The following is a 27633-nucleotide window of genomic DNA, read 5'->3' on the forward strand; positions in this document are numbered from 1 at the left end:
AAAAAAAAGAATATTGGGAAAAGAATCCATCATAAGAAAGAATATAAGCATTAGCCTGGAGTGAGTTCACAAAACTTGAATCACAAAGTCTCGACAGTGATTTGAGTCTTAGTGTCTTACTTTTACTGAAAGCTGAGTCAGTTGTGATATACAAACTAAGCCATGAGAAATGTAATTTTTAATCTAGGAATTTTTTGGGACATAAACCATTGCTGGTTATAACCAGCAATGGCATATGTTCAAAATAACTTCTTAATTCAGTCTCCACTGCAAGAACCATTCAAAGAATCTAAGTTTCACTTTCAACCATATTTTTTATAACACTATAATATAAAATATTTTATTATATTGGTTGCATATTAGATGGTGTACACTGTTTTTATTGTAATTGTAACACGTACCTTTACGTGAACTTTCCAAAACATCCTTACTAACAGTGAAACTGATATTGTCCTAATACGTATTTACATTTTAATTTTTCAAAAATTAAAGTGCTTATTCCTGTATCACCGCTTGGTTCACACCAATTCTGTCAGGCCTGTGATTTTATTTTTCAATGCACCATTCACTTAACAACCTTCTCCATGTAAATCATCTGTTCATTTCTTTTCCGGTATTTAATGACAAAAAATATATTCCGACTAGTACAACCAAACAGCATCAGACTTATATAAACGTTTGATAGAGTCCTTATTTCGTACGATTGTGCGCACAGTTGACTTGCTTAAAACTGAAGTGCTACCAACATAAGTGTGGCCTTCATGAAAATCTGCATGCCGTAATACATACTTCTAGTATTGTCTCAAATACTTGAACACGATGCATTATGCTCTCACTTGAAAGCCGTGATTCCAACTGCAGGTGCTTACGCATGTACAGTTACCGGCAGATGAATGGGCAGACGTTGCTTGTGTTTGTGCAAGTTCCCTGCCACTGGCTAGACTGAGTTCATGAGGCCAGGCAACAACGGTATGGCACGGCAGCATACGCACGGATGTAAAAACATTTGGTCTTTTACACTCCATAGCCCCAACTTTACGTGCCAATGCTGGTGTTTGTACAACAGCCGATAGCGTAGTCAGACCTGCACCCGCATGTCTTCCCCCCTCATATAGCCACAGCGCATCTGTTGTTTACTGAGTTGAAACAGACTTCGTGGCATCGTGCCTGACTTTTTTTTTTGCCTGTGGCAATGTTGTGCTGACTGAAATTTACATACGTGCTATTCAAGACAGGGGCAGTAAAATTAACATTGCGCTAAATGAATTTGTGCAATCTGAAGACGTGCTAAGTGAGGGATTGGTATAACTCATAATAAAACATTTTACAATATTGGATGTACATCAGATGTGTACATTTTTTCTTCTTTTTACTGAAATTGTAATGTAATTTTATATTTTATGTTTCTTTTACATAAATTTCAGTGTACTGTGTTTGACATTTATCATATCCCATAAATCGAGCCAACCTGTATGTAAAAAATGTATAATAATAAAAAAGAGTGTTGCAATGATGGGACCAACAAACCTGCGACCTCGGCCAACTGCCGCACCTTGGGGTCGTTGACGTTATTGACAAGGAAGAACCTGTACGATGAGGTCAGCACGACAACCCCTGTGCCGTTCACACTGGCGAAGATCTTCGCCTCGATGATGTTTGTGTCTTTAGCCTCCTGCACATACCAACACACTTCTACATCATTTCTAATACCCCAAGCAATTTCAATACATTGTTTTGGACAAAAAAAAAATGTTTTCGGGGGAAAAATTCAGAATTATGAGCTACTAAGTACACAAAGTATGAAAACATTGGATCTGACAACATAATTAAATATAAACACAGAACACACACACATATATTTTCAGTGGTTGGTGATTTAAATTTTTCTTCTTAAAACTGATGGGGAAGTAAATGGAAATACCTCTGTAGGTACTAAACGTTTCAACCTACAATCCAACCTTGTTACCATCCATTTACCTACTTATATATGTCTTGGCTGTACAAAAACAAACCTTTTTGTTAAAATTAACTACATTTTTTATTATGTATGGGTACATGTAATAAAACTGTAATCGAATTGTATCAGAGTATGAAATATATTTTCATGCTTCTTGTAGATTAGGTAATATAAGTACGTCATACGTAGGCCAAAAACACCATTTTTCAAAATTTTGTCTGTTTATTTTTACAGTATCCAGCATATAACTAACCAGTGAATTTTGTTGGTATTTAGCTTAATAAAAATGTCTATCAGGAGATCTTTTATCATGATACGTTATCTCATTCCCACAGAAAGTGATCCTTTGTTTTTGCATGCTTCACTCAAAAACTATTCCATGCAAACAAAGTTGCGGTCATAGCTTGATTTTACATAAAAAAATACAGTAAGATGTAGTTAATCAGACCAATATTATTTCAGGATTTAAAGAAGCAAATAAAAAAAAATTAAGTGAACAAGAAATTCAGAGGAAGATGTTATCTAGGGATGTGCGAGTACCCAATATTTTCGGGTACGGTTCGAATCCACAATTACCTGAACCCGTAATCGTTGTACGTACATGGATTCGAACAGTATTACGAATATTCACAAAAGTTAAAAATTAATTTAATACGGCTCAAAAATACTAGCAGTGAAAAATAAAATTAGGCTAATATTATATAAGTATTTATAATATGATGTATCAAAGAAAGAGATATGTAAATTAAATAATTAACACAGTGACATTAAAAGAATTTCGAGATTTCGAGAGCTTAAACTATAATTATGAATTTCGTCGTATAGCAAAATATTAACTAAAAACAATTACATACCTACAAGAAAAAAAGTCTTGGCTATTTATTGGAGAAAAAATGGTTTCGTTTGCTGAAACGTTTATAAAACTGAGATTTCTCTGCGGCGTGCACTTATTACGATTGAGTTGGAGAATCCAATATGTTTTGGTTTTCATATTTTAAAGTGTTTATTATTAATTAAGTTTACATAATTGTAAACATTTCAAACTCAGTGTGATAAATAATTGCCAGTAGTTACAGTTAGAAAAAAGAGAACACACATTATTTTTAAATTAATCAGTTATTTTTAATTATTCTGTGCTTAATATTCGGAATTGGATTCATACCTCAAATATTGCCAGGGATTCGAACCGAACTGAAAATCAAGGATTCGCACATCCCTAATGTAATTTCATTTGAAGAACTGCAGCCCGCTGGTAACGGAACTTGCCTGGCCCATGCCGAACGTGTGGCGGTACGTCCCGAACATGTCGTACACCAGCACACAGCCATCGTTCTGCACGCACAGCAGGTCCTCTGAGGACGACCAGCCCAGGCTCACGATCTGGCCGCTGGACCACACTATGGACGACAGCGGCCGGCCGGACGACGTGTACACGGAGATCACCGGCTTGCTGCTGCCTTGGATCTTCACGAACTTCTTGCGGTCCCGCACCACCGCCACGGGGCCCCCGTACGAGGCCGCCGACACCACCACGTTGTCCAGGTTTATCTCGTTCTGCCACGTCATGGCGTAGATCTCAAACTTCCTGAAACAGCACAACGGTGGATCTACAATCTAATGAGAAAATGAGGAGGGTGGATGCCTTGTGTTCAAAAACTTATGTTCTTTTCAAGAATTTTCTCCAGACAAATTTATTTTTTATGTGCAAGATGCAGTCAGAAAAAGAGTTGCTTCCAGAATTGTCCTTTGAAGCAATATATTAAAATATCTTTAGCGGTAATTAAATCAGTCATTTTCTACAGAACGTTTGAAATATATTTATGAAAATTGTATTTATAATTTCTTGTTATTCTAGTTCATGATGTCCGTGATATTTTGAAGAGATAACTGTTTTGAACAGTTTGTTAGGTTTGTTTCGCAACATTAAACATACTTATTTACAAGTAGAAAAAAAATTGGGAACTTTTATTTATTTAGAAGAGCACGTAATCTAAGAAATTTTCTGAATAAAACCATGGGATTTACATTTAGACTTTTATTTTATAGCATTAATAACTCCTGATTATCATCAATCATTGTAGTCATACTGCAATTTCTGATATCATTTTTAAACCTGGCTAACGTCCAATACGAAAACAATCGATGATGTCAGTAAGCTTTCCAAAAATTGAGGTATAAACTAAATGTGTTTGGTTATGAGGATCAATTTAAAAAAGAGTGGTTTAGCACATCATAAAAAAATTATCGTAGTTTCAATGTAACCTGAAATAAGCATCCTTCCCTAATGGACACCAATCAGCAGTCAACATTGCCGACATTTTTACACAAAGCGCACAGCAGCAACTGCTGTAAAAATTTCAAAATGTCAAAAACATAATCTATACACAACTCAAACAAAAACTGAAAAATTAAATACCTTAATGTATACAGTGTCACCAACAGTTAACAAAGTTCATAGAGTACATAACTGAGATCAAAATAAAGGTATTATATTGAAAGAAGTATAATTTACTTTTGAAATCATAGGACACAAATGCCATTAAAACAAGATTATTTTAATGTATATTTCAATAAAATGCATGAAATTAACATAACAAGCAGAAAAAGAGTAAAATCCACTCTAATTGTCAATAAATAGTGAAGATTGAGTTGACCGAGGTTTGCGATATTTATTTTTGCTTTTTGCGTAGTTTATAAACGTGTTATTTGAGATGATTAAATTTGCGCATCTTGCATTTCTTACATAGATTATAAACCCGGCCTAACCTGATTAAAGCTTATGAGATGAAAACTGATGTTGAAGTTTGAAACATTACAAATGAAACTCTAAGGCCAAGTTTATAAAAAAATATGCCAGGAACCCAACATCATAAAATCACAATACTTAATAAATCATGGAAGTCGCATGACATCATCAACTCTATAAATTAAAATTGCAAAACAGTAGAAAGCAAATTTCTACCACAGGCTTTTTTGACATGACAACGTCTAATAAATCGATGAACGCTGACTGCACTCACGAAAAATATGCCCACTACGGATGTCCCACTATGGATGTGTCCTGTTTACGCATGCGTGGCATCTCTTATGTTGCGGATGGTACAGAGAACTCGGCCGGGGTTCGAGGTTATTGTTTTTTGATCATTCATATTTATCTTGAAAACAAAAAAATGACCAATAATGTGATTTAAAAGTTTTATTTTCTTTCCCTCTGCAAAAGTTAAACAAGTGTATAGATTATTTTTATAATATGAACATAATTTCAGCATCTTTAAAAGTTCTCAGAACCTTCTCTTAATATATGGCCGTCGGAAACCAACCAAAACGAACCAAAGTTGGAATTTGAACAATACTTGCGTTACCTTATTGCGCCTTGCGTACTTTATAAACCAGGTGAAACCCAGGAACCTAGTGCTGAAGTTAGATGGTGTTACAACTAGCTGCACCATGGGTCAGCTAGATATTTAACTTATGTTACTGAACCTTGGAAGGAAAGACACACGTCTGAAATATTTATCCCCACTCCATAAAGTGACGGTATCACCATTTGAACCTCCCGTAGAAATACGGGCGCATACACCATCTTGCACCAAGAGGCGAATGAGCACTTGAAGTTCATGCCCGTTTTACCCATAGCACCTCCTTGCTATTTTTTTTGCAGGTTTGCATGTGCATAACGGTGTTTCGTAAAAACCCTTTATTTTACCTTCAGATTTACCTATGACATTAGGCACATAGTTCCAGAATACCTCAAGTCGACAACGATAGGCTACAGACACATTTAGTTTTTAAATTTTGCTTGGATGAGCCGTACCTATTTTAAAATAACTTTTTAAAATTAGCATAGTAGAAACTTAAAACTATTTTACAGCATGAATAATCAAAGCTACACGATTTAAACATTTGGTCACATGAAGTAGTGCCAAGAATTATTTTTTCACAAAAGTAGATATTGAAAGTTTAATGATATTTTAAATTATTATTCGTGTTATGGTTATTCAGGATTCTGTGACAAAAAATAGAACATCATAATGAGGAAATTTGTTGTCAAATCACCTACGTAATAGTTTGGTGCAGAGCAGGGATTTTAGAAATTTTTTAAAAAAGAAAGATATAACTTGATATTTATGTATTAATTTGTTCTTGGCTTGACATTGAGTTCTGGGAAAAGCAAACACAAATTTTTTTTTTTGATTTACGTCTCGTCGTCAGTGAAGTCATGGACGTACGACTAAAAACACAATTTAACAGCATTCAAGAAGATCGGCAGGGAAATTGCAGCTAAGCCTTTCACTGAAGTGACTTGAGAAAATCACAGAACAATCAGAATCAGGGTGGCTGGGCCTTGTTGAGGGGGGGGGGGGGGGGGGAGGAGGGGGTCGATCTCGGCTCCAACATACGTGACATTGGCGTAGTTGAAAACACAATACATTCAGTACATTCAGCAAGATCGTAAATGTAAAAAAAAAATCCACGTCAACTTTTTGTGTTCCGAGTTCCGTATTATAACCACGTCTGCAACATGAGAACGCAAGGACATGTTCGTTACCAAGAGGTGAGATGTTTGCAGATCACTGGCGAGCACTGAAAGATTTCGCTCACAATTTTTTTTTTCGTCTACTTTTCGCCTCGGGCGAAAGTTGGCACAACACCAGGGAGCGTCGCGACGCTGGGCGTCTAAAACGGGCCCCGGGCGCAGGGAACGGGAAAAGGGTGGGGGGGGGGGGGGGGGTGAACAGCGACGGGTCAGACCCCGTGGAGAGAGTTCGCGGAGACGTCGGTCGCTGGACGCGGGCGTTCTGCGCGCGACGTGTAATTGGCTCGCGGACAAAGGCCGAGCGCACCCGGAGGTGAGTCCCGGCTGTCCGTTTGTTTCCTCGTCCCAAACTAATTTTTCATCATCCCTGATGGGAAGTCATCGCTTCACCGAATTTTTTTACCCCCCCCCCCCCTCCCCCCTACACCAGAATAACATTCTTTGCCAGCACTTGTGCAAGAGGGGGTGCTCCATCTCGGGAAGCCTTCATTTCACAGACGAGAGAGACACACCCGAAGTTCCCCCGAAGGTTGCTTAGCAAAAAACTTTTTAATATGTAGCTGTCCAGGGCTAGGAAACCGTTTACATGATTTCACAGTATCTTTCTTTAATGTAGCTATCCTAACCAAATCAACCGCCCACAATGTTTTAAAGTATTTATAATGTAGCTAACCTAACCTAATTGACCATGAGTTGTCCAAAATAAAAAAAAACCGAAGATGCACGATCGGACGTTTGGCCCTCTCGTCTGTGAAGAGAAGGCTTCCCCCCCCCCCCCCCCAAAAATCTTACAAAGCATCAGTCGTACGAAATAAGTACTTGTAATCACAAGCTGCTACGAACTGCCATTTCTCATAAGTAGTTGGTACAGTTTGTAACAGTTGCCCCATGAATTCGTTCACGATTTCAGTTAACTTGTACATTTTTATTTCTAATTTTTTTAGGGGAAAAATTATAACACAACATCCTAGTAGAATTATTAGGTAACTTGTAATAATATTAATCCATCTACCTTTTGACTAGGTAGAAAATTGCTAGTGAAAACAATTGCCAGCTGCAAGTTTGCAAGCTATACAATCTTATCTTAATATATATAAATCCAGTGTCCTGATGTTTGTTTCCAGTGAACTCTTCACCGTCAACCGATTTCGATGAAAATTGGCATTTATGTGTAATTTTTTTCAACTTGAGAGATAGGATATTTTTTATTTCGATTAATGGCCTAAATAATTTATAATTAATAATAAACTGATTATCAATGTTGATTGGTGTTTAAGCCCGGAAAACAGTGGGTACTTCGTCTCCATGACAACGTTGCGTGTATTGTTGTATTAAGTTTTTGTCAAAATTAATTAATTTTAATTTTATTTCATTTATTATAACTGTAAATAAGAGATTTTGTCTCATTCCCCCCCCCCCTCCCCCCCAATTAATACAACCGTGCGAAGCCGGGTCGGGCAGCTAGGTAAAAAACCAATTTTTTTATTTTATTTATTTTAATTTTTTTTTTTAGGTAGCCTACGAGTAAATGAATTGTAAACTTGTGAAAATTCCCTTGTCATTACAAGGTTACAATAGCCCTTTTGTGAAACACTTCAACAGTGAATTTGAACACACTACTTTTTTTTTGTTACAAACTCGTACTTTTGTGACATGGTCCCCAGATGTCAACACGCAAGTGAAAGTTGCCGTCTTGAACTGCGATGCTGGAGTCGCAATATCGCGACGCGACGCGAGTAAAATAAATCCCGAACCAATCTTTGTAAAAAAACAAAACAAAAAAAAACTGTGACGTAAGCGCGATGAAATTCGCGGGCGTGACATGCTTTTCCGATTTGAAAGATTTTCTATTTCCGTCGCGTGTGCGACGTTAATGAAATGCGTGTCACGAAATTTTGTTCTCGAATGCTGGTAAAAACCAGTGGATTGTAAACATTATAGTTTTTCGAATGTTTCAAAGTTTTGGTTTACCTTATTTACCCGTGAAATCTTTTGAAAAGTGTTCATGTACAGTGATTTGTTCGAATGATCGTTAATTTTTGGATTAAACATATATATTTTTTTCTAAAACATGTCGAAACATAGTAATGCTGTCGTATATGAGGTGCATACGTAATGTCCAGAACAATTTAATCCGTAACTGCTAATTTTGGTTTGCTGTGCGGCTGAAAATCGCACGTTCTTAACAACGTTTTGTTTTTGCTGTCGTGTCACGTCATCCACGCTATCGTGATTCCAGCATTAGCATGAATTTGCATGATGCGACACTGAATCCTGGTATCTCTGAAAGTTTGTTGCTACGGGGCTAAGTTATACGGTGAGGAAACTTCAGAAAGTTTGTCCTTCGTAAAAAAAAAAATCTCACAATAAATAAAATAATAGAAGAATGTTTAAAAAAAACAACAGAAAACAAGTCACATTTTAGCTGTTGCTAAGAGAAAACAAGTAAACACCTATTGTATTTTTTTTGTCACGAAGAAGACTTCTTTTACGATATCATTAGTTTCAACCTCAATATGTGTATACCGTGGAAAGAAACTTAAGAGAAACTGACAGCAAAATAAATACATGAGATCAACACTTTTTAATAGTGTACTGTTGTGTCACGTAGAATTAATTTCGATAATTATAGAAGATATAAACACGCAAAGCCCAGTAATTAATCAAAGTCTACAATGCAGGAGATCATGTTTCATGATAAACAATTAATTTGAACGAAGAAACGAGCGTAAAAAGGGACGTGAAAAAATCATTGTGATCATATTCTTTCCAGCATGTGACAGTCCTAAGCTGTGTGCTTGTTGCGAGTTATGATTTTCCATGTGGGAGTTCAGGGTTGAGCGTTTATATTGTTAAGTGTGTCTAAGTTTATAACAGTTCTAAGCTGAGTGTTTTCAAAGCTGAGACAGTTCTGAACATTGGCTTCCTAAATAAGTTACGTGCGGATCCCCAGATGCTGAACTCTCCCACCTCCCAGTCAGCTTGGCTTACGCGCTGGAATCAACTCTAACCCCCCCCCCCCCATCTATCCATCAAACAATATTCTTTATACGCCGCCAAGATGGCAAAGGTTCACACAAGTCCATTCCCCGAGGCCCGAACAGTTACGAAGTTCAACAAAATTCTTCGCGTTTGCTCGTTGCAACTTCAGTGGCACATGAAATAGGTATATATATAAAAAAAAACGCGGGAAAGATGCCTAGATCGTCTTTTATAGTCTTCAGTAACAGAAAAATTCGAGAATCCTCGAGCTGCATTAAAAATAATTTAAAATAGTGCGAACGGTTTATTAGGTTATGTAAGCCACAATAAAAAGAACATAAAAATAAAATGTGAGCGAGTTTTTCAGTACCCGCCGGTAACGTATAAATATCTAACCTCCATAACGAGAAAAAATCACGTGTTCTCACGTTGCAAATAAACTTATCATACGAAGCTCGGACTCGAACTTTAACGTAGAATTCTTTAAAATAACGCCGAGCGTAACAAATGTACGCCAATTCTATCAACTACATTTCTTGTCGAGAATCACACGTAGTTTCCACACCCACCACTAGAATTCGTTGCCGGAGCAGCTACGTCGACTATAGAATCATTCGATTTGTAAAACGAAATTTTAAACTATAAAACGAAACGGCTACGATAAAAGCGACCCCCCCCCCCCCTTGAAAAAATAATAAACCCCGGGTTTAGGCCTGGATTTCGACAATGAATTTAATAAAAATACTGCCTATCTGGTTAAAATGCACTTAACAGTTAACACTGTAAATTTTTCCTTTGTATTTGTCAACTTTGGTTCGCGCCATCCGCCACAGATAGCAGCACCATGGTTAAATACTTCCGTTCCACTCACGAAATTGCTCCCACCAAATTAAATTAAAAACACGATAAAATAATAAGGGCTATTGGTTACGTTAAGTTAGCTACTTTTTATGTAATGAAAAAAAAAATATTTTAAAGAATTTTATTGTACCTAACCTAACCCAACTAATTGATCCTTCTCACGATATCACAAGTTTGTGATATTTAGACTAAATGTTTTAAATGGTAAACTACTAATATTTTGATGTTTTTAATTTTTATCTTCAGAAATGTGCGTTTCCTTCGGAGTTACCAATATTTAAACAAATTAACAAAATATCCAACCAAATGTCCTATGAATGGATTTTATAATTAAAATCCTCAAAGTGTTGATTGGAGGGAAAAAAAAATTCCGAACATGTACTAACGCAGCCTCGGAATGGACTGGTGTGAATATTAGGTTCCCCCCCCCCCCCCCCTCTCTCTCAACAATGACAAGACACTCGTGCGCCATCTTCACCCAGATGCCGCGGAACTAACATATTATCTCCCCTATTCCTTCAACTGTCACCCCCCCCCCCCCCCACCATTGTTCTCATGCATCAACAACCCTCCCCCCTTTCCCCGCTACAAAGTTCGGCCGCAGTAGCCGTGATTACATCTCTCTGCCTTGTGTGAGGAGGTGTTCCATCACCTTGACTTGCCTCTGCCACCCCCCGTACCCTCACACCCACCCCCCTGCACTCTCTCTCCCACCCCCCTGCACTCACTCTTCCGCCAGGGGCGGCTACAGGAAGACTTTTCCCGAGGAGCTTTAGCGAAACATGACATTAAATAATTCAGAGATTGGCCTGGGGTATATATTTGGGTATATTTATACCCAAAAATATAAATAACATTTTTGGCTTGGAAAGTGTGCTTACTTGTTTACTTTTAAAACTAATCCTTTACCAAACATAATTAATATTTTTAAATTTTTTTTTCATATTAGTTTAGTTGAGGTACTACTCGCACGTGAAACTACATTGTCTACAGTTGCGATATCCGAAACAGTAGGTTCAATATTTACTCAACAACCATGGCTGTTTTTTCAGTCGACTCGTTTATGTATGTATGGATGAATGTATATACTGTTACGAACGCAGACAGGACCGCGACGCGCGCCAGGTTCGGAGCTGGCTGGCAGCCCCGCACGGCCACTGGCGTCACATGTCGTCCATTGACGTAAGACATGCCACGCGCGCCTGGCCGGATTACAAGGGTCGTCCTACACCTCTACCCCTCCGCTTCGCCCCGCATCGTCATCTCTCGGTGCTGTTATTCATCGCTGAGTGGCCTTGGGAATTCCGCGGGCCGCCGCGCGGAGTGGCGCGAATAAACGCCGCCCTTCTCGACTGTTCGGGCGTCGCGTAGGGTCGGCCCGGGATGACTAGACTCGTCGCAGCCGCTCTCGTCGGTTCCGTAAAGACTATCCTCAAGGTACTCAAGCCACGATGCCGGCCTCAGCGTGAGTTCCGCGACAGTTGCGGGATTCCGCGAGCGAAGGGAAGTGCGACATGGGCGAAGAGGATGAGAGAAACACCCCCTTCCCCCATCCCGCAGGGAGTGGCACCACGGAGTTCGACGGGATAGAGAGAGTGCGCCGACCGAGTGGCGCGAGACTGTGTGTTTGTGGACAAGCGCGAGGTAAGGGGCGAACCACTGTCTAGCCTAGCTCCAGTGAGGAGTGCGAACTGCGGAGCTTGACAGACATTTGAGTGACTTGAGAATAAACAATTTTTAAGTGCCAGTGATTTGTGATCGGACATTTTTAAGTACAATTGTGTATTATTAAATGTAAATATTAGTATTCAATAAAACTGTGCAAAAACCTAATTGGGCTATCCCTTACGAACCAAGTATTTCTCCTCACATAAATCGTAATATAAATACACATGCATATACAGGAGGAGTCTGAATTCGACCGAAAAACTTCGGATTCAGGTTCATCACGACATATAAGTTGAAAATACCGATACGACTCACGGTAATAAGTCCTTCCCAAGGCTGGTATACGTATTTCATGTTGGGGCTTAACAAATTTATTTCCTGTAAATAATAGATGAAAGTATAAAGGATAGAACACCGAAAGTCTGGATTATGTTTAATTGAATGAAGTTCTTAACAAACACTGCAAATTTTGTCACTTTAGCAAATTTATTTCATTGAAATGATTGGGGGTAGTAAAACGCTACAAAAATACGTGGAAATAAAGATGTTACCTTTTATCGTTTCAGTAAAATAATTTTGTTACAGCTACGAAATTCACGGTGATAATAGAACTTCCTTATTTCAAACGTTCAAATGTTCAGTGTTATATCTTTAATACTTTTTTCTATTATTTACAATAAAAATGTAGCTCAGCTACAACTTTTAAAAGAAGTATACCAGTCTTTGGAAGGACTCTAGACCATTAGTCATATAGATGTTTATAACTTATTTTGTCGTGACGAATAAGCATGTATATAACAGTCATAAGTGTTGAACCTACTGTTTCGGACATCGCAATTGTGGGCAAGCAGCTTCACGTCCGAGTATGTGATGTGCAGTTCGGGTTGGGACAAGGATACACATGTTTGACTATTGCAGACCACGTTCTTAAAATGATTCTAGAAATGGGCGAAGATTGATTAAAATAATTATTTTGTATATGGGCTACGGCTAGATTGCGCCGTATGTCACAGAGAAAAACCCGGAAAAAAAACATACAGAAGAGCCAAAATGAATAAAATATTAGAATTCTTATTATGATGCGGTCATTATTTCACACACTCACGCATTCATTCAGCATTTCCTTGGTTACATGTCTAAAATGCCCGGTGTCGTCGATAAGTTAAAAAAAACATTCATTCATCTATTCATTTCCGTCATTTTTCCATTCATCTCTACAGTTATAGAGGTGGTTTGTGTTTGAGGGAAGCCAAAACTCCCTAATTTCTCTTTTTTTTTCCCCCTTTACATCTGCGCGATTTATTGTTAAATCCACTTGTACATTTTCGTAAGAGACGTTTCTTCTACTTTTGTTTTTAACGTTGATCTTTTGGTTTGTGTTTCTTCAGCAATAAAATAATTAGATACACAGTCAAAGGGCGGGTTATTCTAAGTTCATCGTTGCAACAAAAATGTGTCGTTGCCTATCGATTATCGTTCATTTATGACAGTTTTGTATTCTCAGTTACCAATGTGAAAAATGATTGAAAGCCTTCGTTTTGTGAATGAAAGGGCACAAAGTTACCAAAACGATAAAATATTTTTAAAATTTATATTTCCTAAGTTGGAAAGGTTTCCACTGTGAATTTGATCTCGCCCACAAGTCACAAGGGTGGAAAGGGGGGGGGGGATGGTATCGAATAATAAGCCTGTCCCAATAACCGTGTACCGAATCTATTATTAGGGATTATTCAACGTTAAACTTTGCATGCACCGAGTCATCTCGAAATCGAGTTAAGTCAACGTCTTGATGACACCATGAATTTATATGAAAAACTTAGATTAACCCCTGAAGAAACCTACCAACCAGAATAAAAAAATAACTAGTTGAATTTCAGATTTTAATCTTTCTTGGTAACTGTTAATTCATAACATAATATACTTTTATCTCTGATAAATTTATTTTAATGAATTATATCGAATTTTTAAAAAACTTAAGTGTTATGACCCCAAAATAAAACTACATACATTTATCTTTTAGAAGTATGTATATATAATTCTTAGGCAATATAATTTATTCAAAAGAAACGAGGGCTAATAAAGATAGATATTTTCATGTTTTTTTTTAAAAACATTATCCTTTAACTTACATTTAATAACAATAAGTCAAAAAATTTAGAAAATTATTGTAGTAAATTATGTGTTATTCGTTGATGAGTAGAAGTAGTATGGTTTAATAATACAAAGTGGTTAGCAATGATGGAATGTTGACAACAATCAGAAAACAAATTAAAACACCGAATAGACATATAGAGTTCAACTTGATATGAATTACGTGAAAAATTTTTCCTTTTTTTTTTTTTTGTTTCAGGAATCGGGTGGAGTCACATGGGTGCTACTGTAAAAGAAAATGGGACTTTCATTGTTTTGGTTGTTGAACTCGGCGGCGGTATTCCTTCATGTCTTTTTGCATCTCGCCAATGGGTTTGCAGGTATACCATAAGGTCGAGGAGTGAGCTTAGTCTGTATGAAAAACACATATCCACCTAACAGATCACTGAGTATGTTTAAGACTGTAACCCATGAAATAAAATAATTTTTACATATGATAATCACATCAATTTCGAACTTTCAGATTTTTTTGAAAAGTTAGTCGTAGTCAAACGAATGCAGCAATAAAAAAATTCAGTTTTTCAGAAAACGTTTTAATTAAAGGTGAATTTTTTTCTGTCGTTAAAGATAGCATTTAAGATTAAATTTCTTTTATAAATTTTCCAACAAGTGGAACAGGAGCAAGACAGCCTACGTTTAAATAAAATATTGTGGAGTTGTTACGAGAATGAGTGTCAGAAGTTAACTGTTCGAGAAGTAAATTTCCCTTATTAGCTATGTAGACGTACATATTGCTATAAATTACTTTCAGGAATAATTCCCAATTATTATGTCTAGACTTGCTAAAATGTCTTACTAACATGTTGACAAATGACTGTTTCTATAACTTTATAACTTTTGGGTTAGCTGGAAAGGAATGATTGTCAGAAGTTAATTCCAGATAAAAGTCCAGATAAGTAATATGTGAAAATTGACAAAAATGATTATCAGAGGCAAAAAAAAAGAGTCCATATTATCTTCAATATGCTATGTATAGATTAACAGGAAAGCCTTCCATAAGTCAAGTACAGATTAGTTGAAATCTGCTATATTTATATGAACAGGAATGACTCGAAGAGTCCAGATTATTTTAAATATACTCTGTATAGATTAACAGGAATTATTGTCATAAGTCAACTCCAAAAAGTCCAAATAATATGTAATACACAATGTATAGAATAATGGGAATGACAGTCAATATTAGTTGGAATATGCCATGTATAGGCCAACATGAATAACTGTAATTGGTCAATTCCAAATCAGGCCATAATAATTTATTTATATATGGACAGGAATAACTCTCACTAGTTAATTAAAGAAAAGTCCACATTATATAGAATATCCAGTGAAAAGATTATCAGGAATGACTGTCATGAGTCAAATCCAAAAAGCCCAGACAATTTTGTGAGACACTAAGCTGCCCAAAAACTCAAATACCGAAACGAAGCTCATTTGAAAACTTGGTAATATTGTTTATATTTGATCAGATTACTGACTGCGATTCCGTAATATCTCAGCAGCCATGATAACTTGTTGCTTAATCGCTTGCATTACTATATAGGATGGAAACTCCTATGTGCCGTGCATGGAATCCTAAACAAGGGAATGTTTGTCCAAAAAATGTCCATTGTTGGGTGGAGCACGCAGCGATGCACGGGTGTGACTTGGGCGGTTCTTGTCGGCAGGCGGCACCCCTGACTGCTCCAGCACCAAGGCTTGCCTGCCGCACCAGATGTGCGTCCATGGATACTGCCACTGCGAGGCGGGCTTCGTGGAGCTCAACTACACCTGCTTCAAGGGTGAGGCCTGCGCACCCAAGCAAGAATTTTCGAAACTATATATATTTTAAAATAAATATTTAAAAAATGGGAATTCGTTTAGCCGCATGGTACATAATAACGGTATTTTTTCGATTTTATTTTGTTCTTATGTCTCACCAATAACCTGTGTTCAGTCGTTTAGATCTGACTGAGGAAGAAAAGAAGAATACGATTATTTTTTCAGTTGAATGTTATGATTTATTGGATAAAATATTTGTAAAAAAAAATTATTATTTGGTAATTATGTTGGAAAAAAATACGTTTTACAAAAAAAAAAAATCACGTTTTTTAACTTTTTTTTGTAAAGACGATACCTACGGTATGTAGTTAGAGTTTGATTGTTACTTCCTGGTAGTAGCTAGTATAGATTAAATCATTAATTTTATGCTGAGTTTAGTATTCTTTTGTGGGATGACCGTATAATTACTCAGTTACGTGACAACGTCTAATAAATCGATGAACGCCGGCTGCACGCACGAAAATGTGTCCCGTTACGCACATTGTCCCGTTACGCTGTGTCCCGTTACGCTCATTGTACGCTTGTGCCGCATCTATCTCTCTTCCACTCGATTTGAACAACCATCGATTTGACTTTTTCGAGTCACATTAAACTTGAAACACTCCCATTCGTTTCCTACTTTTCCTATCATCGTCCTATCCTTAACAGAAATAACACAGATTGGAAGAAGTTAAATAGCAAACATGTGTATAAAAGTTACAGTTAAAATAATCTCTTCGTTAAAGTAATAAACATATTTGAATTAATGAGTGCAAATGAAAGTAAATTTATCAAATAAATTGTAGATTTAATTTCACTCCTTCTTTGTATCCATACGAAATAGTGATGTTTCAATAAAAAATGATTCAATTTTTGTTCATAAAAGTATGCAATCAATTCATCAATGTTTTGTTATGACGTTGTCACGTTAAAATATCGTCCGTAAACCGACTTTACAGACAACCAATTTTTTTTGTTAATTGTGTGCCGCGCCAGTTCGTGGCCATGGCGAGGACTGCTACTTCGACGAGCAGTGTCCGGACCACAGGATGTCCTGCAGGAAGGACGAGAACTCGAGTCTCAGCGTGAAGTACTGTCTCTGCAACAAGTGAGTGCTGAAACCGAGAGTTGAAACACCGACTAACTATGGTCACGGCCGTGCGCTCACCGTTGCGCAGGTGGTATTCATTGACAAGTCAGGGGCACTAACCTTTGCACGTGTACTCAGGTACACACGTTGCACTGCATTAAACTTCAGTGCAGCCTGGCAACGCAGGAAAAAAAAAAATATTATTTCTATTAATCTGTATAGTCGATAGCAACGTCGTTAGAGACGTACATACACTCAGTGGCGGATCCAGAGGGGGGGGGGGGGGGGTGCATCTGGGACAAGTCCGTCCGTCCCCCCTCACCGAAAAACCAGTTGTCTGCTACATTAATATTGCCGACAAAAATGATTGTTTCTGAAACCAATAAAATATGTTAATATAATTAATGAATTTCTTGTAGAACCATAAAATCTGGTGGGTTGGATCTTATGTGCAGTGTGAGTACTTACATTAAATACAAATTTAGTAATTTAAAGAAATTTTTTTTCTCTGGCTATTTTGAAATCCTAGAGGTGAACCTCTGTATCCGCCACTGCATACACTACATATTTTCTTTTTTTTTTTGTAAATGGAAGAGAAATACTCACGTTAACTTACAGATGTATGTAAATTTGTACATTTACGTGAAAACAAATACTGTCCAAAAGATTTAAAATAGTTTTCACTGTAATAGTGGGTTCGGATTCTCACCCGGGCATTAATTAATGTTTTGTGTTGTCCCAGTAAATCCAATAGTTAAAGTTATTTTTAACCGTTCCCTGAATAGCTTTCCAGTTTTAACTGCGCATATTAGTAAGCAGGGTAAAACAAATAGAAATAAAAACTGTTGAATATTCAATCGTCTTATCGATCATAATTTTCAATTGAGATTGAAGATTATGTGCCAATATTCGCAATAAATACTCAGATTTATCTTGAAAAACGTGTTTCATATATGCAAAAATAACCTTAGCCATGCGTTGCATAAAGTTATATCTTTCTTGCGGCATCACAAACTATTTTTTGGTAAATAGTTTCTAAAGGAATCTTTTGTTAAAGCTAAGCAATTCGTTGAAAATTTGATATTAAATAAGGCGTGGCCTGTTTAAACAAAACTGTCCCACATTTTTGTTTGGAGCGATTTCGGGAAACCATTACGGGGTTTAAATCAGAATATATGTGTGAACCGGTATTCCAGCTTGGTTTCTTCCGGAATGTGTGTTAAATGTTTCTTCGTCCACCAATGCGCTTGGTTTCATTATACTAACGATCTGTCCCGGTTTCACGCTGATGCTATATACTAATGTGTTGTCATTTAGATTTAGTATGTAAGTTCTTATAAGAATAAAATTCTCGTAAGTATCCTGTTCTCTTCCCCCAAAAATTATAGGCGTACTAACACGTACTGCCAATAATAGAATAATTTATTTGTAAACAATGTTGACAATTTTTTTTTCTCACGAGACAACCCAAACAGTTATACGGTATGATACGGCGTAAAAGTTAATTTTGATATAAATTAATTGTCCAATATATATAAAAATAAAGTTAATTGGATAAGGATAAACTAATACTATGCAGGTGAAAATAGACTTACAAATAACTCACTATTTTTGAGCTAATTTTGAAATAAAAAAAAAGATTACCTACTATGCGTCATCTACAAAACAATCGTGGTCTTTTCAGTGGAAATTTTTTATGACCTATACAATTCTATTAGGGAATTAATTTTATGTATAAGTAAGCGTAATCCATAAAAAAAAAACGTAATTTTACAACTAGATTACATAACATCGAGATTTTCCTACTATTTTTTAATTTAATACGAATGTAATTCAGGCAGAGATTCTCTATATGATAAAGTAATTTTTAAATAATTTAATGGTTTTTAGGAGCTTAAAGTTAAATTAACGTTTCAATGTTAGCTTTAACAATGACCCTTTAGTGATATGATATAAAGTTTTGTTTAAACTGTTTACATGAAGATTTTGTCGTCAAACGCTTTACTTTTAGAATATTATTTATAAAAAAAAATACAAATTTGGTTTATCACAAAAAGCATAGAAGTAAGAGTTTTCCTGGTTTTAGGATACACAAATTTATATTTATTTATAAATTATATATTAAAAATTAAGAGGTTTACAGTACAAAGTTTACATAGAAACGGTTAATTGAAAATTGTTACTACACGATACTATGGTCTCAATTTATGCCAGGATTGAAATATAAGTTGGGTTTTAAGTATCTCAATAGAATCTAATAAATAACTTTTAATTAATGAAAACAATAAACTTAAATTTTATATTGTTTTAATTTAAATACCGGTAACTTAAAATTAAAAATTTCAAGAGTAAAATAATTTGTAATACAAAAGTATAATGATTTAGGAAACTACCTTCGCATATGTGCTTGTGACTAGCATTTAGATAGTTATATAAAATTACATAATATTACGTGTGAAGTAGAAATTACTGATGATATATGAAATTAAAAAAAAATTCTTTTTGAACAGGTATCACCCATGGAACGAAGAAGCTAAAGAATGCATCCAGGCTGCAAATATCAAAATAATGATTCTGTCCCTTTTGGAGAAATTTGATACGGGCAGTGAGTACATCATGTGATATATAGATATATATTTTTTAAGGTAGCGCGCTAAATATATAGTAGTAAATGATTTGTGTGGACTACCTCAGATTCTTTCTTTAAATTTATCGAGAAATGGGAAATTTTGATTAAATGCAATTTTTTTGGACACACGCCATTGCAACAGTGAAAAACTGCAATGGTGTATGTCCAAAAACTGCATTAAACCTAAGTTTCTATAATGTACATAGTATATGAAAGTACGGAAGCCAAAGAAAATTTGAGGCAGTGAAAAATGATGGCTTGCATGCAACACTCGGTACATTTTACCATAATTTATATTTTCATATACACTGTCAAAAAGCTAGGGTTTAAGGTGGCTGCCTATCTGAATCACTAAACAGTGTGCTCTAGAATAACATGCGAGATTTAAAAAGCTTTCAAGATTGTTTGAATACCATTAAAAGAACCTTAAAGTTTGGGATGGTAGCATTAATCTTGCCTATTTTGTCTCTTTGTTTGATTTTCATTTATTAAAAAAAAAAATTGCAGCGGCAGTAGGGGGTACACATCAGTACGAGACATACATTTGCAGAAGACTGGCCTAAGCGACATTTATTTGGACCCCTCTTCACCCTACACCCTGACCCACCCTAGCCAACACAGGGTCACCTGGAACTGTCTTTAATGGGGATCAGCACCCGTCATCTTGGATATAATTTCGAACTATTTATCTCAATTTTCTGGGCATGTCAAAGCATAAATCGTATCTCCCAGACCTTCTACACCTTGTTGCGACCACATGTTTACTCGCAGGTTCCAGTCTGTAACAGCCGCGAGGATGTAACAGATCATTTCACGCGGGCGACCGCAGATGTCATGATAATCACACCAGTTCACAAGTTTTTATTTAAACAAGTAGTCGAAGCTAAGTACCATGCCACGTCGAGCCAAAAATAAATTAACATAGAAGCTTTATTGCAAGGGGGATCAAAATATCTGAAATTGCAAGATGGCGTGGTCTAATCCCCTTTAACTTTCACCCACACCACCTTTCCTTCCAGAGAATTCGGGAAAAGAACTTTGGCTTCTTAATTACAGAAAAGGTTGGAGAGAACTGGTCCGTAGTTTCGCTTCGCATTAATTTAATGTGGTTCTTATGGGTTGGTCTGTGAGTTTTATGATAATGATGGGTTTTTTCCCCGTAGCTTTTGGGGACTGTTTGTTGATCGTGGGCAGGCTTCGGGGCTCACTTGCATCGATGCTGCCGAATTTTGGGTATCTGAGGTGAGTTTTTGGACCAGTCAAGGAAGATTAGGGGCGTATATTGCTCGTGCTTCTGGAAACTGTAGTAGCATTCTGGCGTGGTCGCTGTGCTGATGCCTATGTTAGTTTTGTATTCATTGGATTTTTATTTTACTTTGCATTTCCATTATGTTCTTCTGGAACAATTTTTTAACAAGGGAGTCTCTGTACATTAGTGGGGGTATTATAGTAGCAAGAAACACTGTTTCTTGATTTTTCCTAACATATTTTACTCGCAACTGCCAAACTTATTTCCAATTTAGTAATTACAATATTCATGGTTCCTCCATTTAGCTCCCCTTTCCATTTCTATTGCATATGATTTTCCTCAAGCATTTTTGTCTTTTATGAGTGTCCTGGAGAATTAAATTGTTTTTCCTTGATGTTACTATATACATGTTGCTAATTTTGTTGATGTTATACATATACTCCGAGGGTAGGGATATGATGTTATACATTTTTTTACCCTAACTTGGTCTCACTTCACTGTCTTGGCGACTTTTGATTGTGCGTGGTCTGTATTTCTCAAGGGCAAGCAATTTTTACATAGTATTTCTTTCTTTTTCTCCCATACACGGATATCTGTTTTTGGGTATGCAGATGTATGATTATTATTCACATCTGAAGCTTCAATCCATAATTACAGGGATGTAAAGCTGTAATATTCATAGGGACCACACGGTATCTGCGGCCAAACGGTTTCTTGTGTGGGATTATCATCCCAAAGACATCAATGTGAGCTTTGTAGTTCATGTTTGGGGGATAGGCCTAGAAAGGGGGGGGGGGAGGTGAGATCCACTGGCACTCTATGCCTGTTAATATATTACATCTCTTTATGTAACTCATCTCTTACCTTTGCTTACAATGCCTCACTAATTGTGTTTAACTTTACAGTTAATATCTTTTTTACTCCAATGCACGAGTATCTATTTTGCTTGCTCACTACCCGATTGTGTTTTTGAGTGTTTAATTCATTTCCCTTTCGTCTCTTAGCATTCAGCAAATAACAACATGGCATAGACAACAACTTTTTTCTTTATCTTCTCAGGTACCTTAAACTAAATTATTGGACTCATAACCCTACCTTTCCAGCCCCTCTTTCACTTGCTTGTTATAATTTGTATTTTCACTTCCCTTCACAAACAAACATTTCATGCAAGTTTACATTCTGAACAGTTAAGCCCAAGTTTATACTTCCATTTCTAGTTCTTAATGGGAGGTTGGGTAAGGGGAGGGGACAAATATAAGTATTCTGCCCAAACTCTCTGGAAGTAAAGGGGATTCTGTGGTCCGAAATGTTTCTAGTTCAGTCTTACACAAATGTATATATTGTACGGTTATATAGCCCCTACTAGCACAGAAAAATTTAAAAGTACCATTTGGACACGCATCACAACATCTTTATCGATATGTCATGAAATTATATGTGTCTGAAATATTACCATTACATTATTCACTATAAATACACGCATGTACAAGCAACATGGTCACTGATGCAGACCTCTACACCATTTCATTACTTCTGTGACAAAAATACTATATATAGTCTGGGTAGGTAAGAACCTCTTAAACACCTTATTTTCTTAGTTCGGATTTCCTAAACATTTATATCACTATGAAAATAAAGTGTTGGCTTTGTGTTCCTAACGGAGACTCAATCAAGTATTCACACTAATCACATGCTATTTGTCATTTTATCGGGACTTTTGTTCATAAATGGTACATTTGAAATGCTGACATGCAGTTTCAATAATATTTTCTTTTTGTGTCCTGACAGTAGTATAGACATGTCGGGCCGACGGTGTGGTGCTGGTGCCAACTGCCATATTGGATTGTGATGTTATGGCAGCAATCTGGTATTACCTCGACTGTGACCTTCGAACTTGACACCGGCGGCCATCTTAAAATACGCCATTTATTTTTCTAGAACTTTCAGCTATTTTGTTTTCTTTAACGTTCCTCCAATTTGGATTTTATAACTGTCCATCCTTTTGTTCCCCAACCTCTCGACCTAGCCGTGCGCTCTCCAGTAACATGCCGTGATTGGAAATGGCGGATCTATTTCCCGGTTCTTGGAACCCATGTTAGGCACTGGTAACAGTGTCTGGCATGTAAAAGACCCATCTTTCTCATAACCAGGATCACGCCCTAACGGGATTATATGCCTGGGGGAGTATCGATGAATTTCAGAGGTGTGAACCTAAAGTACATGTCCATCCTTTTGTTTTCAACATTCTGGAATTATGACGTCAAGCCTGCCATATTGAAGATCCGTAGTTACTATCCAAAAAAATAGAAAAAAATTTAAAATAAAATAATTTTATTACAATTTTAATAAAAGTTTTAATAAAATGCACTTATGCCATGAACCTTGAAGTCCTCGGTTTGAATTCCGACGAGGTCTAGAATCCATATTTAGAATTCAAGATGACGGAAAGTTCTAAAAAACAAAATGACGGAAAGTCCTAGAAACAAATTGGCGCTATCCAAGTTGTGGCCGGAATTAAGGTCAAATGTTACGATAAAGATGGCAGATGTGACATCAAAATCCAAGATGGAGGTAGGCACTGGCATCACACCCTACACCGTGTTTCCGAACCGACATAGTTATACTACTTCTGAGCGTATAATTCGGTTATCTGTGAAAATTATGCATAAAAAAGTATATGTTCAAAAATTGTTTATTTTTAATGCAATATTAATGAAAAATTGGTTGCGTTTCAGAGGTACTCAGAGACGAAGCAGATAGGGTATTCTCCTTCACAAGAATTTCAGCATTCTTGGTCTTAATACTAGGGTCTCTGCTGGCGACAGGCTGTATTGCATATGGCTGTTTTTCGTGCGCATGGTAAGTTATTTCGGTTCTATTGGCACGTAAAGTTAATTCATAACATAGTAATGATCATCCCCAAATTGGCTCTAAGTCTGTTTAGGTATCCTATTTCCACTAAAGACCTTTCAATTACATAATATGTTACTGTATAAAGTTATTTATATTCAATGAAGTATATGTAAATTATTTTCACCGTGGGTTGGCATAGGAAATTGAAAAAAAAAATTGGGGGGAAATACAAATTAATTAATCTCAAAAGTCTTTACTACTATGAACCAAAATTTAATTTGTGAAAAGATTTGGTAGATATGTATTTGAATACGATAACCTGCATGAACTTAATTCTTATGTAAGTGGTTTAAGACTAATCTACTATGTTTTGGAGCCTTAATGTATTTTCAATCTTAAAACGTGATTTGTCATTATTGCAAGTGTCCTGCAAATGTGACATTATAGAAAATTGTCCCTTAATTCACTTAATTAGTAGGAAGTTGAATAAATCACTTAGATATTATAAAAAATATGTAGTGGGAGGTTAAATAATTTATTGTTTAAAGCAATTGATCTTGCATGTTACAGTTGCTCAAGAAATAAGGGTAACAAGAAATTGACGGACATGAGCAAAAAAAGCCGTAAGTATTCATTTAATAGCTATTTATTTTAAACGAAAAACATAGCATGACCTTGATAAATTACTTATTCTCCCCCTTCTTTTAAGAGTAGCAGTTCAATTATTAACTCAATGGTAGCGGCAACGAGCATGAAAACGTCACATGTTAGTAATTTAATTAAGGGTGACCTCAGGCCTGATTTGATAGTATTATTTTCTTATATTTTATTACCATTTGCGTTAAACATAACAAAAATAAAATGGTACAGAATGTAATGGTAACGATGAAAAACAGTTTTTTTTCCACTACGAATAGTCCTTCTTTACTAAAAACATTTCATAGATAAAAAGAAAGGCCCAATGTTGAAAATATTTAATATATAATTTGACCTTCTATTATAAACGTTTTGTTTGTGGTTCTGAGGATATTTTTTCATGCTTGAAAGGAAATGGCAACCATAGAAATACTATACTTCCCTTCCTTCATAAAATAGTCATATTCAAACCACGGTGAAAAAAATGTTAATTAAAATAAATAATTACTTCAATGTTGCTAAACAAATTAGAATAAAATGTTTATAAATAATAATTCATCATCATTAAATCTTGTTGAAAAGATAATATGATTTGCAACTTAAAACAATTGATATTATTTGAAAGAATATTCATTATGAGTAGTTTTATGTTAAAGGATGCTAATAAGTTTTATAAAAATTAATATACAATATTATGTTAAGTAATAAAATTAATAAAGTATACTAAAAGGTCTCCATTAATATAACTGAAATTTATACAGGGTTTTTTCCTAGTTATTACCATTGCTTTTGTCTCTTGAAAGATTTTAGATAAGTGTCAGTCACAAAATACGGAAATACGGCCTATTTAGAACTAAGAAAGTAGATTAATAAGTTTGGTAGGGTTCAGGCCTTTGCTGGGTTGACAGCGCTGGTGAGAAAGGTAGTTAAGTAGTAGCTTAAATAGCTTGTAGTTCAATTCATGCCAGTCTTCTCATAGATCCAGTCAGTTAATGAAATTTCTGCGCATTTGTTGTAAGTATTAAAAGCAACGTATCAGAATATAAAAATTAAATACGCTCAAACCCAATTGTTTAGCGTATACTTTATTATCACATTCAATGTCATGTGTTGATTTTTAAGAACATTTTTTTAAATATAGCTTTACAAGTGCCTCACCAAAGCTGAAATAAGTGTCGAAATGATTGCAAATATATTGAAAAAAGTAATATTTGCAAACGAAATAATAGAATTTTTTTTTGAAGTGAAACATTGTTAAAGCCAGCAGGGTAAGTCGAGCGATGACTTCATAACAGGGTAACGAAAAGTAAGTAAATAACAGAAGTAACAAATAATGCTTTGCAGGGTTTTTGATGCCATGCTTATATCAATACAGCCGGTAACACAGATGGCAGCATCAACACAAACTTTCGCATACTTTAAATATTTTTTTTACACACGTTCAAATACGTTTGCATTCTTGTGCACATTTTCGCAACCTTGGAATACTTTCACCAACTTTCGTATAGAACTACTTTTGCGTAATTTTCCATATGGTCATTTTTGCGTACTTTCACTTGAGCTTACACATTTTTACCTTCGTTTACTTAAGTATATTTTTGTATATTTATAAATATTACTTTCGGATACTTGGGCACTATCAATAGTTTACATAATTGAACATAATTTGGCGTACTTTCGCATACTTAAGCATAATTTCGTGCACTTCTGCAACTCCAAAATCAATAACTCGTAATCCGTAACTCTTAACACTCACCTATGTAGTTGGATACCAATATTATAATTGTGAAATTTTGATTAGACATTTCTAGTAGGGTTATGAATCATTTTAGCCATCATAAACTCGTTATTTCATTCTTAGATCCAACTGAAGACATGGTAAGTAAAGGTCTAGTTTCACCACATGTATTTAAAATAATTGGTACCCGATAATTTAGTTATCCCTCCATCTGTAAAGTTGCAATTCTAAAGCACAAAAGTTTTACTAAAAAAAAAATATTTTATGCATGAACATAATCATTTTAGTAACTGTTTGGTTGTCAATGGAAAAAAAAAGTTATAAATTTTGTGATGTAATTTCAAATTTATTTTCTGTTTCAGAAAAATCTTGGGACGCCGTCGCGTGTTCTATGGCCGTTAACGAAGTCGTCATGGATTTCTGATTATGAAAGATACGATGAAACACACGCCTGTTCCTAGAGAGAGTAAAGATGTTTTAAAATATGTAAACAATTATTTTTATAATTCATGTACATTAATGAACAGTGCTGGACAGTTGTTTTTTTTTCTAAACTGTGGTCGTGAAAGTAAATAAAATATATCATTGTGGATTTTTTTTTATTTCATGACGAATCATCGAAATACGTTTTTAGTTTTCACTATCACGAAATATATAGTTTGAAAGATTTATCAATATATTTCCTTATGCTTAAATAATATGACTACGGAAATTATGAAGGGAAGAACACAGTGAAGACTGTCACTTACGCGACACTAAGAAAGAAAGTGTTCAAGTTTTTGGTTAAATGATCCATGAACATTTTTTATGATAAAATAATCCTGTTACCCAAGCATATTGGATCAAAATCTCTTAAGTCATTTCGGTTTGTGCTGTAACTATTTGTCAGCATATGGATGTTAGCAGACCATTATTTAATAGTTTTGTAACTATAAAACGATTAATAATTGATGCTGAAAACGTCAGTAAAATGATTTGTGGCAGATTGAATACAAAATTCATAGAACTCATTTTTTATTTTGACCTAAAATGCATACGTGAACTGTTTCGTCGACTGTTTATAAAGTGAAGTTAAAAGTTAATGTGGTTTTCATTGCTTATTACAACAACAATTTTGACAATAAAGGTTAATTATTCCTGCATTTTAAAAATCTGATTACTAGTATACTTCCAAGTATTTATTCTTTTATTATTAAAATAAAAATGATTCAATTTTATTCATAAAAGTATGCAATAATTTCATCAATGTTTTGTTATGATGTTGTCACGTTAAACTGTCGTCCGTAAACCGACTTTACAGACAACCAATTTTTTTTTCAGTTATAACACCATTTTACTGGTTATGCGCGACTTGTAATTTTTCCGGGTCTTTTTTTTCGAGTCCCTGATCACGTCCACACGCCTCCAACGATTTGAAGGCTGTAGAGGTTCGATTCGGCGAACGCCGGTAGCGGAACCCCTCGCTGCGGCACGAAACAGCTTAGG

The 27633-nt window shown here is 35.7% G+C and overlaps 2 protein-coding genes across 2 annotated transcripts in view; one reads left to right on the plus strand and one right to left on the minus strand.

Annotated features, from left to right (window-relative positions):
* Positions 1-4385, minus strand: part of LOC134538274 (vacuolar protein sorting-associated protein 16 homolog) — a 35332-nt gene extending 30947 nt beyond the window's left edge. The window contains exons 1-3 of the mRNA XM_063379442.1: positions 4220-4385; positions 3224-3542; positions 1528-1672 (exon numbers count right to left, since the gene is read on the minus strand). Coding sequence (XP_063235512.1) covers positions 1528-1672; positions 3224-3542; positions 4220-4275 — 520 coding nt within the window. The 5' untranslated portion in view covers positions 4276-4385. The remainder of the gene's footprint in view (positions 1-1527; positions 1673-3223; positions 3543-4219) is intronic.
* A 2287-nt stretch (positions 4386-6672) lies between these two features.
* LOC134538642 (uncharacterized) lies at positions 6673-26738 on the plus strand. Its single transcript, XM_063380078.1, has 8 exons — positions 6673-6807; positions 14356-14476; positions 15821-15934; positions 16950-17061; positions 19554-19648; positions 23657-23780; positions 24345-24397; positions 26511-26738. Exons 2-8 carry the CDS (start codon positions 14395-14397, stop codon positions 26570-26572), a joined length of 642 nt encoding a protein of 213 aa, XP_063236148.1. The 5' UTR covers positions 6673-6807; positions 14356-14394; the 3' UTR covers positions 26573-26738.
* The last annotated feature ends 895 nt before the right edge of the window (positions 26739-27633 follow it).

This window comes from Bacillus rossius, chromosome 13 (genome assembly GCF_032445375.1).
Source record: "Bacillus rossius redtenbacheri isolate Brsri chromosome 13, Brsri_v3, whole genome shotgun sequence".
NCBI lineage: Eukaryota > Metazoa > Arthropoda > Insecta > Phasmatodea > Bacillidae > Bacillus > Bacillus rossius.

Bases quoted from the DNA above. Each gene is read 5' to 3' on its own strand.
- LOC134538642 (XM_063380078.1), top strand. From the start codon at position 14,395: ATGGGACTTTCATTGTTTTGGTTGTTGAACTCGGCGGCGGTATTCCTT. The intron at 14,477-15,820 runs GTATACCATAAG...TCTTGTCGGCAG, and splicing joins TCTCGCCAATGGGTTTGCAG to GCGGCACCCCTGACTGCTCC. The intron at 15,935-16,949 runs GTGAGGCCTGCG...GTGCCGCGCCAG, and splicing joins CAACTACACCTGCTTCAAGG to TTCGTGGCCATGGCGAGGAC.